At 43.3% G+C, this 13126-nt stretch overlaps 1 protein-coding gene across 1 annotated transcript in view; it reads right to left on the bottom strand.

The window, feature by feature from the left end:
- The window catches only part of LOC129324246 (hormonally up-regulated neu tumor-associated kinase homolog A-like), a 47806-nt gene that overhangs the window by 20450 nt on the left and 14230 nt on the right, over positions 1 to 13126 (bottom strand). Inside the window, exons 5-7 of the mRNA XM_054971400.1 lie at positions 12449 to 12576; positions 7306 to 7441; positions 4699 to 4876 (exon numbers count right to left, since the gene is read on the bottom strand). Coding sequence (XP_054827375.1) covers positions 4699 to 4876; positions 7306 to 7441; positions 12449 to 12576 — 442 coding nt within the window. The remainder of the gene's footprint in view (positions 1 to 4698; positions 4877 to 7305; positions 7442 to 12448; positions 12577 to 13126) is intronic.

The raw sequence follows: 13126 nt of genomic DNA, 5'->3' as shown, positions 1-13126 counted from the left end.
ACAGTCATAATTTTAAAATGTTTTAGTCTTCACTAAGCACTGTTTAAGGGACAGTAGAGAATAGATCTGCAGTACCCATGATATGGACAAGATGAAGATAATACAAGATTTTAGTCTTCCACTTATAAAATTCTGTTTTATAAATCTGATACAAATGCAAGTCAATGGATACTTAAGTTGTTCTGTATTGTTCCCACTGGAGTATTAAGATGTGCCTTGTTTAAATTCATATTGCATTTTATTTTACAACCCAAAGAGGGACCCAGTGAAAATATATGGGTTTCTCTCTTTTCCATACAAGAAAATAAATTGCCATGGATATGTAAAGGATATCTAATTTCAAGCCAAGCATTTATGAAATTCAATCTAGAAGAAAACATATGACTTCGGTAGAAGAATTTTCTGGAAAGACTCCTTAGCTTATATGAGGCTTTCAGTTATTCATTCAATAAGATTTTATTGAAAATTACATATTTATTTGGACATTTCTAAAATTTCAAGGGGTTAATTGGTCCCCCAAACTGCAAAATATATAGAATATGAAGCAGAGATTACATTAGCACTAACCTGTGGCCAAAATTCTATCTAATTCAACCTAGTGCTTGAACTGCTAAAATCTCTTCCAAAAATTGTCATAGAAATACTGATCTCTAACATGCTTTCAATTAACGTGCTGGACTAAGATGTTTTCACTAGTATCCTGTTTAGATTGCTGAACATTAGGTGTTCTCATATTGGTGACAAACAAGCCACATTTTTCACTAAACCATCTTCTATATTCATGTTAAATCTCACCATACCATTGTCCCATAATACCAGCTGTAGCTTAGGTTGAACTACGCTTGCAAAAAATTATGCAGCTTTAAAACTGAAAACTTCCTACACCCTGTACTATCTAAATTGTTTATGGAGTCTTATAGCTAGAAACCTCATGATGTATTATATGCCAGTCAAAACTATACACATAAAAACATCCAGGACCTTAACCGAATTGAATAACTAAAAATATTGAAGGTATGGCAATACAAACTGAATGATCCGGGATCTCAGTAGATTGATTTTTCTGCAGAAATCTCTTGCTTGATGCCCTGCATTGAAAGCAGAAATCCTCTGCACGTCATATCATATGAGCCTTGGTTGTATTGAGCAGGCAGTTAACAAGCAGGGGACAAAAATACAATGGAACTTGTATTATTGCTGTTTGTCTGAAAGCTTCACCTGGAACCTCAGGATGAATCAACTCTAAAAGCCCTAACTGGACCATTGTCAGAACAATCTGAGGCTCGGGGAAAAGTGCCCTGGAAGCCAACGAGGGTTATGTTGGCATATCCTGGACTTACGCTGTAACACCCTCTATAACAGCTTAGCGGCCGACACCAATCCACCCAGGGCCTGCACCGGCGCCCGACCATGGCAACTGGGCGCAGGTATAACCAAGGCATAAGTCCCTGCACCAGCAGGCTGGAGGACAGGACAGGGGATGGGGCATAAGTTAGCCAGCTCCATGACTAACTCCCCCAGCGGTGGCGGAAAGTTATGCTACAAAAAATGATGGCATAGCCCATAGGCACCCATTGTGCGAGAAAAGTTGATCCCCCCTATGCCTGGCCCTGCCCAAGTGACCCAGCAGAGCATAGGATGCCGACTACTGCAGAGACCAATTTGCTTGTGCCCCCACAGCAGCCAAGCCCCCTCCCCTGTGCCCAATCAGCTCCCCTGACATAACCTCCAACCAGGGTGCCCATGACCCCAGGTAAGTGGGGAGGCAGCTGGAAACTGTACCTGGGAGCCCTCTGCTCTGGGAACTTAGAGTGTGAAGCAGGAGACATTGCTCATGGTTATGGGGTAAGAGTGCATAGGGGGAACTTAGTGACATTTGGGGCACAACTTGCAGTCACATGTAGGGTGAGAGCCATGTACAGAATATCTAACAACTACCACCCAAGTTCCATTGCATGTTGTCCGTCTTCTGAGTCCTGGCTCGGGTAAGGGAGGCAAAGCCCCACTGACAGTTAAGAGGGAGCTGGGGAGGTGGCCACCCCTGCTTGCTTGTTCACAATAGCCTCCCCTCTCCCCTCACCATGCCACCCCAAATGCTGGTCTCTGCTGTTGAGGCTCATCAGCAGGGTGTGTGTGCCACATTCCTGTCAAAAAGGCAGTCACCCAGGGAGCGATGCTTGATGCAGCTGTTTGGGGAGGGAGGGCTCTAAGCAGTGCATGCCAGGCCTCTGCTCAGACCCCATTGGCCAGGCCCCCCTTCAGGCGGAAGAGAGGGTGCAGTCCTGGGCTTTGGTGACTGGGTATTGCTCTGGTAACTCCCCCATGATAGTGGACAATTGACCCCTTGACCATCTCCCTCACAAAATCAGAGCTGCCATGGGAGCAGAACATATAGATGCAGATGCTAAGTACTTTCCCACTGGAGGGGCGGCCATCATCTGATTGCTGGTAGCACCTGGGACAACGGAGCCACTGCCACTGCCCTCAGCCATGGACACCCTCCCAGGATGTGGCAGACCTGACTATGGCTTGTGCGAGGCCCACCACACGTGTGTCTGTTTCTCCTTCAGGCAGGTCCTGACCTGTCAGGGAAGTCAAGGAGCATGGCTGTTCCAAGCTCTGTGATCCTTCCCAGATGATGTCTGAGCCCAGCCCACAGAGCCATTCCCTAGACAACCCATGACCCAACCCCGCTCCTGAGAAGGCAGCATGAGAATGGCTCTCATGGCTCCAATGGAAGTGCAAACAGGTACAACTCCTGTTCTAGCCTCATGGAATACCAGTCCAAGAGGAGGGAGCTCGTGTGTGGTGGTGCAAGCACGTGCCAGCTTGCCAGCAGTACTCTCAGGGTTAACAGTCTCAACTGGACCAGCCCAGGTAGCCTGTATATTTTATCTTCTGTTGTGACCCACCCAGAGCCCACTTGCGGGGAGGACGGGATATAAATATAACTAATAATAATAATAATAAAAGAGAGCCTTTGCAGCAGTGGAGAGTTGGGGCAGGGAGTGGACCACCCCCTTGTGCCCACGTGTGTGTGGCCAGATGGGAAGGCCAGCCCTGTCCAGCAGGCCCTGCAATACCAGTATGGGAGGGTGTTGCAGGACTGCAGGTGCTGTTGCCAGGGCACGTTCCCCTGCACAGTGAGGTCCCGCTTCCCAGGCCATGTGGGGTGGCTAGGTGCCACCAGCAGAGCCAAGGGGACTGCAGGTCTCTGACCTGCCAGGACAGTTGTGGGGCCCACCATCTCAAAGCTAGAGCTCCCCCTATGGATGGCTCCCCCCCACCTGTGCATCTCCATGTGGGTGCCATGACCGTGGGGGCATGTGTCCCCAGCTGCCTGCTCTCTGGCGGGGTGGGAAGAAGGTGTCAAAGAGCAGCAAAGATTGTGGCCCATGCATTGTCTGTGCCCTTGCTTGCCACTCATTTGCCTATCGTGGGGGTGGCATGGCCATTTGGAGATGCTGGTGGGGTTGTCAGGGTACCAGCGGGGCATGCATTCCTGGCTGCAGCTCACCACACCTTGCTGGGCTCAGCTGCTGGTGTAGCTCTCCCTTGAAAGTCCTCCATGAATGGACGAGCGGTGCTGCAGGTACCTGGGTGCATGGGTGCTGGAGGCATGGCGGGCCTCAGGATTGCGCTGCCTGCCACCTCGCATACATAGTATTTCTCATATTAAAAAGCCCAAGGTTTTTTTTAGAGGATAGAAACTCTTTTACAATCTTTGTTACAAAAATATTCTTGTGAATTGATTTTATGTTTTTCTCAGTACAATTTAAAAGATATCTGAACTATCTGGGATAGTTCAGAATTGGCAGATTATGAATGAGTACTTCATAGCAATGCCCTGAAATTGAGCACAAAGCTATAATTTCAAGATTCAAACTTATCTGAACCTAACATTAAATACAGTTTGTCATCCCCCACCCCTAGATTTAATAACCAAAATATATTCCCATATCTAATAAATATCTGTCTGCTTAAAGGAAACCACTTAAGGCTTCCTTGTTAGTCCCTTATTAGCAGAGGTTACAAACATTGTATTTGTATGTGTATAAGGGAGTGATTTGGCTTTAAGAAAGTTTTGCTGTAATCCATCATATATTTTTAAAATTTACCCCTTTTCTCGGAGTTATAAAGTTGTACAAATAATATGAAGCACAGATGGAGATCTTGAAATTTTGTGTGGAAGTGAAGAAGGACAATATTTTATAATATTTCATGTTCCCATTGTAAGATTTCCCTCCAAATATGACACTGAGAAAACTTTGATGAAGTGGGGAACTAGAAAGTACAATCTAGGTAATCTGAAACAAAACTTTATCTACCAAACAGAAAACTTCCTTGCCAAGCAACAGTGAAATTTACCCTTGCACTATATTTCTTTCCAAATTTGAATTTATGTGCAAAGCATGTTAAGAAGTCACCTGGGAAAGAGCTGAAGTAAATTGCTTCCTATAATGATGCCCCCCAGCTACAAGTATTATTGTGTTTCTTGAGAAAGTTCACGTAAATCACTTTTGTGACCCAGCTTTTGAGTATTTGCATACTTACTGCTATATATTACAGACAATGTAATTTCTAAATCTCCTCACTTTGCTCATGCAACTACAGAAAAGGTATGTTCACAACCCCAGAAGGCCAGAAGTTTCCTCTATTCCCTGGAATAAATGGCCACAATATTAATTCATGTCTCACCTTCATTGTCCTGCGTTCCTTTTGATATTTAATAAATTTCTTCAACAGCAAGTAATACATAGCCATTATAGAAGATGGCTTATTATTTATCAACACATTTACAACATTTGAAAGGTTGAGCTCCATTGTTTCTTTCATGTAATTCAAAACAATAGGATTCAGGTCATCAGGACGAAGTCTGGAAAAGATAATGCATTTATGTTAACCCTACTGCAAAAGGTAGCATTTCCCCAATCCACTACTCAGGCACATGTGGAAGATCAATTCTGTGCATGTTTGGTGGGTGTATGTATAAAGGGGTGCTCTCCCTCCTTTGAAATGGGAAATCTTCTATCCATTCAGTGGAGGGTTCTTCCACAGTATACACAAAATGTATCTTGTGAGAAATAACAGGGAAACCACAGTATACACAAAATGTATCTTGTGAGAAATAACAGGGAAACCACAGTATACACAAAATGTATCTTGTGAGAAATAATAGGGAAACCTCTGTGCATGTGAAGCTCATAAGGCTGACCTTATAATTAAGCAATGTGAACAGATATTCCAGGTAACAGATTCCATTGAAGGATTTAATTCCTCAGCTCTCTGTTTCTGTGCCCTAATTGTCACTGTTGGTAAACCTGTAGCTGGTTGCCCCACTTTTTGGTGAAAGAAACTCACATGACTGAATACCCCCTTTAAAAAACCTTCTACACAGAAGTCTAGATGTCAGAGAGAAGCATATGTGAAAACCCTTCCCCCTTGCATCTACTTTCTTTTGAGGGAAGGATTTTTTTTATTGCTGTGTAGGAGGGTTCAGTCATTTGAAACCTGTAGTCTTCGTGTGGTGAAGTCCAGATAGTTAGGCCTGTCTGTCATTATAAAAAGGGAATTACAGTTCAAACTTGAGTGAGGTGATATACATTTTATTTTTCTCATTGGGTGGATGATGTTTAAGGCTGCCTTTCAGTGAAGTAATGTGAATCAATTTATTATTTGTTTATTATTGGGATTTCCACCCCCTCCTCATTTCTTCACTAAAGAACAGAGCAACTTTAGTGGATCTAGATCATTACCACTAAGAGAGATCAGAAAATTTTAAAGGTTTGTTGCTTTGGCTCAAACTTACCTGACGTGCATAGGGTAAAAAGCAACCACTCAACAGGTTGGACTCATAGACCAACAGGAAAACAGATGTTAGTATTTATGCCTGTTGCTCATGGCTTTGGGCTTATACATAGCTTTTTTCCCTAACATACTGCTATTTTTACTGTTATTTATGTTAATTACAGAGAATATTTGACTGATCTTTCACAACTGGTATTAATTGTTATGAGAAATTATTCATTTCTCTGGTCACTAAGGTAAGGTTTTGTGTTTATTTATTGCCTGGAAGTTCAGTAAGAGAAGCAATTCAATATTTTAGAATAGGTTTTTTTTTAATCGCTTTTCAGTCTGCTTGGGATTGTCTTTATTCCTAAATTATTTGTTGCCATCTGCATTTTTTGTTTCCTTAGTGTCTCCAAACCATTTACAAAAAAGTAACTAGCACTTTTCTCAATGCAAATATTTGAAGCTTCCTTTATTTACTTGCCTCAACTGAAAAATTACCACCACCACCACCACAACATTCAATTTATATACCACCCTTCTGGACAAAATGCCCACTCAGAGCGGTTTACAAAGTATGTCGTTATTATCCCCACAACAAAACACCCTGTGAGGTGGGTGGGGATGAGAGAGCTCCAGAGAACTGTGACTAGCCCAAGGTCACCCAGCTGGCTTCAAGCGGAGGAGTGGGGAATCAAACCCGGTTCTCCAGATTAGAGTCCCGCACTCCTAACCACTATACCAAACTGGTTCTCTTCTAGATTCTGCTCTGCTTCTGGACTGATTAATCGATTTCTAATTTGGAAGTCATTATCATGTCATCCCAGAATTGATCAGATGCCTTTGATAAGAGGTTATTTGGGCTTCACTGTCTCTGTAGAATTCTCTGAACAGTCAGCAAGAATGGCACCTGTTGTTCAAATTAAAAAGTGGCTTTTCATTAAATTACAACTCTGCTGACCCTCCCCACTTCTATATATTGTTAGAATGCCATTTGATGTTTCAATTGTTTGGCAAAGTTCTAAACAGATTTTTGGAAGGAATTTCGGCAGGAAGAATTTGGGCTCTTTGCACAAAGGAGAGCCCTAAAAGAACTGAAAGTTGGCAGCTCTGCCATCTGTACAATTAAAGCCGATTTGATGCAAGATTTTTCTTAAACAGTAAATATTAACATTAATTATAATAACATAGGTACATTTTCATATGTCACGGAGCTGCAAAATAAAAACTTGTTTGAAGCTGATATGATGAGATTAATAGCATTTTGAAATTAAAGAAAATAAGAAATTGTACACAAATCTGTGATAACATTTTTTTATCAGCAGTAAGATCCTTTATTATCTTTAACATTCACTTATTTGTATTTGCCTTCTTTGGTTTTTCTTTGCTTGTAATGTTTTATTAAGGTATGAAATAATAATTTAAAAAATTAAATTAATTTTTAACTGACCTGAAACTTAGGAACTATGATACTCAAGATGAAAATGAGTGGAGATGAAGCTTAAAACAAATTACCTATTTTTATGTGTAAGTGAATTCAGTGGTTTTCTGATATTACCATCAATCAGCCATTTGTCTTTCATTGCCTCTTTAATTGCAGGTCGCTTAGCTGGATCAGGTTCAAGGAAGGAGTATATGAAATGAACAGCTCCTGTGCAGAAATTCCAGCAAAATATTATTAGCAAAAGTCATTCATTGAATTCCCTTTCTTAACAGTCTGGGGTACATTCTACTAGAATACTTACATAATATCCATCAACTCACTTAATGTTCCTTCAAGGATGTAGTAAATTCAAACATTAACAAATGAATGGACTACATAGTGAGGATGCCAGATCTCCTGTTATGGAAACAGACCTCCTGCTGGCAATCACTGCTTCTCGCCACTGGCCATTAACCAGCAGGAGAAAAATTAATGGAAAAAAAACCCCACTGTCAGCATGACACCATTTCTAGGAAAAACTCAAAAGAAACGTCACATCATTCCAGGAATTACCAGAAGCTATGGTATGGACCGCTTACATACCACCTCCTACTGGAAACCTCCCTTCACAGGTCTGGGGGCAACACAGGCAGCTAAGGGCAGGCAGTTAAGGACAGTCTGCTGACCTGTAATTTTCAGGCAGAGAGCCCTGACCCAAATCCACACCAGGTCCCAACTCTCCTTTTTTCGGAGGCTCTACCAGTCTATTCCTTATATTTACTTCTCCTCACACAGCTACTGCCCGGGGCTATTGGAGAAAGGAAACTCAGTGTTTACTTCCCATATATGCTCTGCCAGCATATACTTAAACTTGGTCCATTGGTCATGACCAGAGTGTTTGAGGTTTGTATGTGTGTCTTATTTCCCCTCAGCCAACAACTTCAGGCCCGCCAGGGTTAAACAGAAACAAAAAAAGAACTTCTATTTACAAAATAGAACATAGGATTGAGTGTTTCCAAAACTTATATATATTGCAGGCAAACAGAGAAGGATTACTATGTTACACAGAACAGATTAATAGTCTGCTATCTTTCTGTTGCTTCCCTTAGCAGCTTCCAAAACCCTTTCTCCCTCTAACTCCTTTGCAATGGATCCCAGCTGTCACTGGACCAGCATTCTGCCTGCTGTCATTGGCTGTTTCTGAGGAGAGGCAGAGCTGAGACCATCTGTCACTTATGGTTTTACCAAAGAATTCCCATGATTCCCAGAGAGGCATGACATCACGTCCGGGTTCCCCCTTGGAAGTGACATCATGCCATTGAGTTAACAGTATTCTGTCCCATGTCCCTGCCCACGACTCCTATTAGGATGAAGCCAGGGCGACTCCCATCAGAATGAAGCTGAACTGGGCTGCTTTTTTTACTTTATGGACAACTCTCATTAATCTCACCTTATTGAAGTATTTGTAGATCAGGGTAAGAATGTCTGTAGATAGTTTTACAGTACTGTTACCTGGCCTGATACATATCTGAAATTTATGGCATAAGCCTTTGTTCTGTACATAGAACAAAGGCTTGGAAAGAAAAACTGGCACTCTGGTGTAAGTATAATCATGAAACATGGGGAGTTTTTATAACCCATCCAAGGCTTAACCCAAGAGCTCTGTCACCTGGCTTAGAGTATAGTCAATTGAGATACTTAGGACAGCAATGCTAAAGCCTCTGCATCTCCTTTGAAGGCCTAAGGAAATAGTGGAATAAAGCATCCGCCCCTGTGACAGTATGACATTTCTAGGTCAGCCAGGTCTGGAACAAAACTGAGTGAGGCTGGCCTCATGCCCTGACTTAGTCAACAGTCCCTTCTGTCTTCTGTCCTTCAGGCTCCTGCTCAAGCCCCCAGCTCTAGTTCCAGTAACTGACCTCAGTGGCCCTGAGCTGGAAAAGTGCCCCCCCCCCCGGTCTGTGTTTGTACTTGAATGGCCCTTGCCCAGCACAGGCAGCTGTGGAGTTGCTGGGTGACAGAACTCATGATCTCTGTGTTACTCAGTCTGACCTGGGCTGTGTGGTAATATGAGAGGTGTTGGAGAGCAGTGACACAGAGATGCCTTGGCACATCACTACACTGCTTTCACTAGAAATGGGTGACCTAACTATACATTTGGCAAGGCAGATTGAGAGTGCTGTGAATTTAAGCCACCCCAGAACAAATACGTCAGCTATTTCCATTAATAACTGAGCTGAGTTGAGAGGAGGCCATTATAAATGGTGCACAAATTCCCTTGCCATGTTGCATAGCAACTACCTCACATCTCTGAAGGTGTATCTGAAAAATCCCAACTGTATGCTCACAATGATGATGTGATGATGGTTTTTAAAAACTAACTTACAGTGCAATCCTATGGAGAGTTACTCCAGTCTAATCCCATTGACTTCAATAGGCTTAGACTGGAGTAACTCTCCATAGGGTTGCACTGTTAATGGATCCATCAAACAGAACTTCCAGATGGGCCCAGAAAAGCGCACTTGGCTCCTCACTATTCAGGCTTCTCAGTTTGATGCTGTGCATGTCCAATTTGGGCTTTATGCTGTGACCAGACTGAACCAATGCCTACACAAAACACAGATTCATAATGTAGATAATAAATAAATTTTATTTTGGGCCTCCAAAGAATGAGATGGGGTGGGAGAAGAATCCCAAATTCTTCCCAATGCATGACTGGGAAAGGATCAGGCCTCAGATTTTCTTGCCAAGTGTCATCATTTATAAACAAGGGAACTACTAATAAATGATGCTGCATATATTTTTGTACTTGGGAACTGGCCTTGGGAAACAAAAGGGAGCTAGTGCTGCCAGTCCACTAAAGAACCCTCAAGTTTCAAGCAACTTGGACCAATGGGTCCAATCCTACAGGCCCCTGAACAAGGTGCTCCCAGCCAGTCTATTTGCAGAGGACAAAACAGACTTGCTCCCACAAAAGAGGGATGGAAAGGAAAGGAGTAAGCTAGAACAGCAGTTCTGCTGGTCCCTCTGCCCGGCTTGCACTGGCCAAGGGCTGCCTACCCCAGGCCACTGCGTAGGAAATTCAAAGGATCAGAGAAAAACAAGACACCTGTTGCTGCTCCTGAGAGTAAGCACCCAAACACAAAAAGCTACGTGGATTTGGGAGTGGGGGGAGTGTTTTGCTTAATGTCTAAGAATCCCAGATTTGTGTAACTGTTCTGGAAAATCACAGCAACAACCCAAAAGAGTGATTTTTGTGTATTTGGGGGGTTTGGGAATTCCAGAATGCACACCCTTAGTTACCATGGTGTGTGAACTTGGGTGATGTAAGTTTTGTATGTACATATCACTTGGGTATGTGTGAACAAGTACTCTGTAAAATCTACTGATCAGTTTGCACTTACCAAGCACATGGAAAACATACATGTCACTTTTCAGACAACATAGTAACTACACACAACATCTCTATTCATATAGGTTATAAAAAGCTACAAAAAGCAACAAACAATACAACAGTAGCGGAATTAACTAGCAAAGGCGTAAGAAACCCCAATACATCCATTTCAAACATTTAAAAAGATATAGTGGCTATTTCAATTTCAGAACAATTAACAACAATTAGGTAGATATGTGCTTGAGTACCAGAGAGGATGAGTATACAACTCTTCCAGGTGAGGAAATGAAAAGGATGATTGAAAAGCAACTAAGCATAGGCAGGTGATTACCTATGAAGGGGGGAAGGATAGTTTTGCCGTGATGTTATAGGCAGTATCCAAATAAACATGCACGCCACTAGCATGGTTTCTATCCACTGTAAAGCATGCAGAATAGTTCTTGTTGGATCCAAGCACTGCTGTTTCCCAATACCTGGTTTTTGTCATCTAAATGCATGGAAATTCTGATTTCATTTACCATGGGAGTGTTTGCCATGACAGGGTCATCCAGGAAGATTTTTGATAGCTGTGCACCCTGCCAAAGGGAAAGGCCTGGAAAGATCTCCAAGTGTTTCTTGCAGCAAACAAAAGCCATGGTTTTCAAAAGAAAAGCAAGACAGTATGAAGGCATAGGCAATTGTTTTTGCCTTCCAGAGCCAGTCACAGCTCTCTAGCGCTCTCTCAGCCCCACCCACCTCACAGGGTGATTGTTGTGGGGATAATAATGACATACTTTGTAAACTGCTCTGATTGGGCATTAAGCTGTCCTGAAGGGCAGTATATAAATTGAATGTTGATGTTGTTAACCAGTATGGGTACAATCAGGTCAACAGTCAACACTTTTAAGTCCTGTTGATTTCAGTGAAAACACGTACCCAAATCCTTCTCAATGAAATGTTCATCCCGTTCTTCCTCAAATGAGCTCAAGGAGGAAAAATATATAGTTCTCCACTGGGAATGATGCCTGTCAACTGGAGATCAGTTGCAATGCCAGGAGATCTCCAGGCCCTACCTGTAGGTTGACAACCCTCTACTTCTCCATGTTATACTTAGAACAATCCTGTGATGTAGGATAGGCTGACAGAGACTGATTGGCCAAGAGTCACTCAGTGAGCTCTATAGCATAGCAGATGTGGGTGTCTGCCTGCTCTCCAATCAGGAGACAAAACCCTGGGCAACCATAGAGTTTCATAACAACAGTACCTGGCAGGCAAGTTCAGCAGTCAGGTCCAAAGAGTCCAGAGGGCACAAGTGACTATTAGACCCAGACAAGTTGATCCCACACTGGCTCCAGCCTCACTGTAAGGCTTATAAAGGGAGTTTCCCTGCAGGTCTAGTGTTAGGCACATCTGACCAGCTGAGTCCAGCTCCTCTACTCATGAGGAATAGCAGGGCCAAGATCCTGTGGTGAAGGGGAGGCTTCGAGCTGCCAGGTGTACTCTTCGCTTTCTCCACTTCTGAGGTCCAGGGAGAGACTGTGGCAGGTCTGGGGGGGGGGGTGTTTCATGATAGGGCCTCCTGGTATGAGGGCCCTGTTGGTTCTGGGAGCAGATTCCAGTGCTGGCAACAGTTCCCTTCAGGGACACACTGAGACATCAACCTCGCAGGGAATGCCAGCCAGGGCAGGGCTCAGAGGCAGGCCCTCCTCCTCCAGTGAGGACTCATCCCTCCACATTAACTTGGAGCAGTCCATGGCAGTGTCCCTGAACTCTGATTGGCCATGCTGGCTCTCAAGGCCAGCACTTAACTTTTGCTGGATTATATCCCATATGTACAATATAATATTCCAGTAATGGGTTACCTGTGGAAATGTCAGGTGGGATGGGATTAATTTCACCATTAATCATCTTCAGATGAAGTTGTTTGATATTGAATGGTTCGACAGTGAAGGGCAGCGTGCCAGTTAGCATGGCAAACATGCTAACTCCTCTGTCAGAAAAAACAGATGACATGTCATGGCTCTGAATACAATATGATACAGTGCTCTCTTACTATGACCATAACGAAGATCATGACCATCCAGCAAGCTGATAGCTATTTCCTGTGGGGGACTATAATTAATACCATGTGCAAGTTACAATATCATAGAAATGTAGAAACATATTGCTGGAAGGGAACGCAAGTGTCATCTAATCCAACCCCAGGCACAGTGCAGGAAATTCACAGCTACTACACCCGCTCTCCAAGTGGCAGCTGCTCTATGCCCACAGGAAGGCAAAAAGAAAAAGAAAAAAGCCCAGGATCTCTGGCCAATCTGGCCTAGAGGAAAATTCCTTCCTGACTCCAAAATGGAGATCAGCATTACCCTGGGCGTATAAGAAAGGACCACGAGAGCCTAACATCAGCTCATCCTTTCCTGCCCTCCCTCTCCCAATCTGTGTACATTTATATTGAGTCATAGAATCATAATTGCTGTCACGTGGCCATCTAGCCTCTTCTTAAATACCTCCAGGGAAGGAGAGCCCACAACTAGACATGG

Source organism: Eublepharis macularius, chromosome 1 (genome assembly GCF_028583425.1).
Source record: "Eublepharis macularius isolate TG4126 chromosome 1, MPM_Emac_v1.0, whole genome shotgun sequence".
Lineage (NCBI taxonomy): Eukaryota > Metazoa > Chordata > Lepidosauria > Squamata > Eublepharidae > Eublepharis > Eublepharis macularius.
Note: the sequence above shows the minus strand (reverse complement) of the source record. Positions and strands in the feature narration are given on the sequence as shown.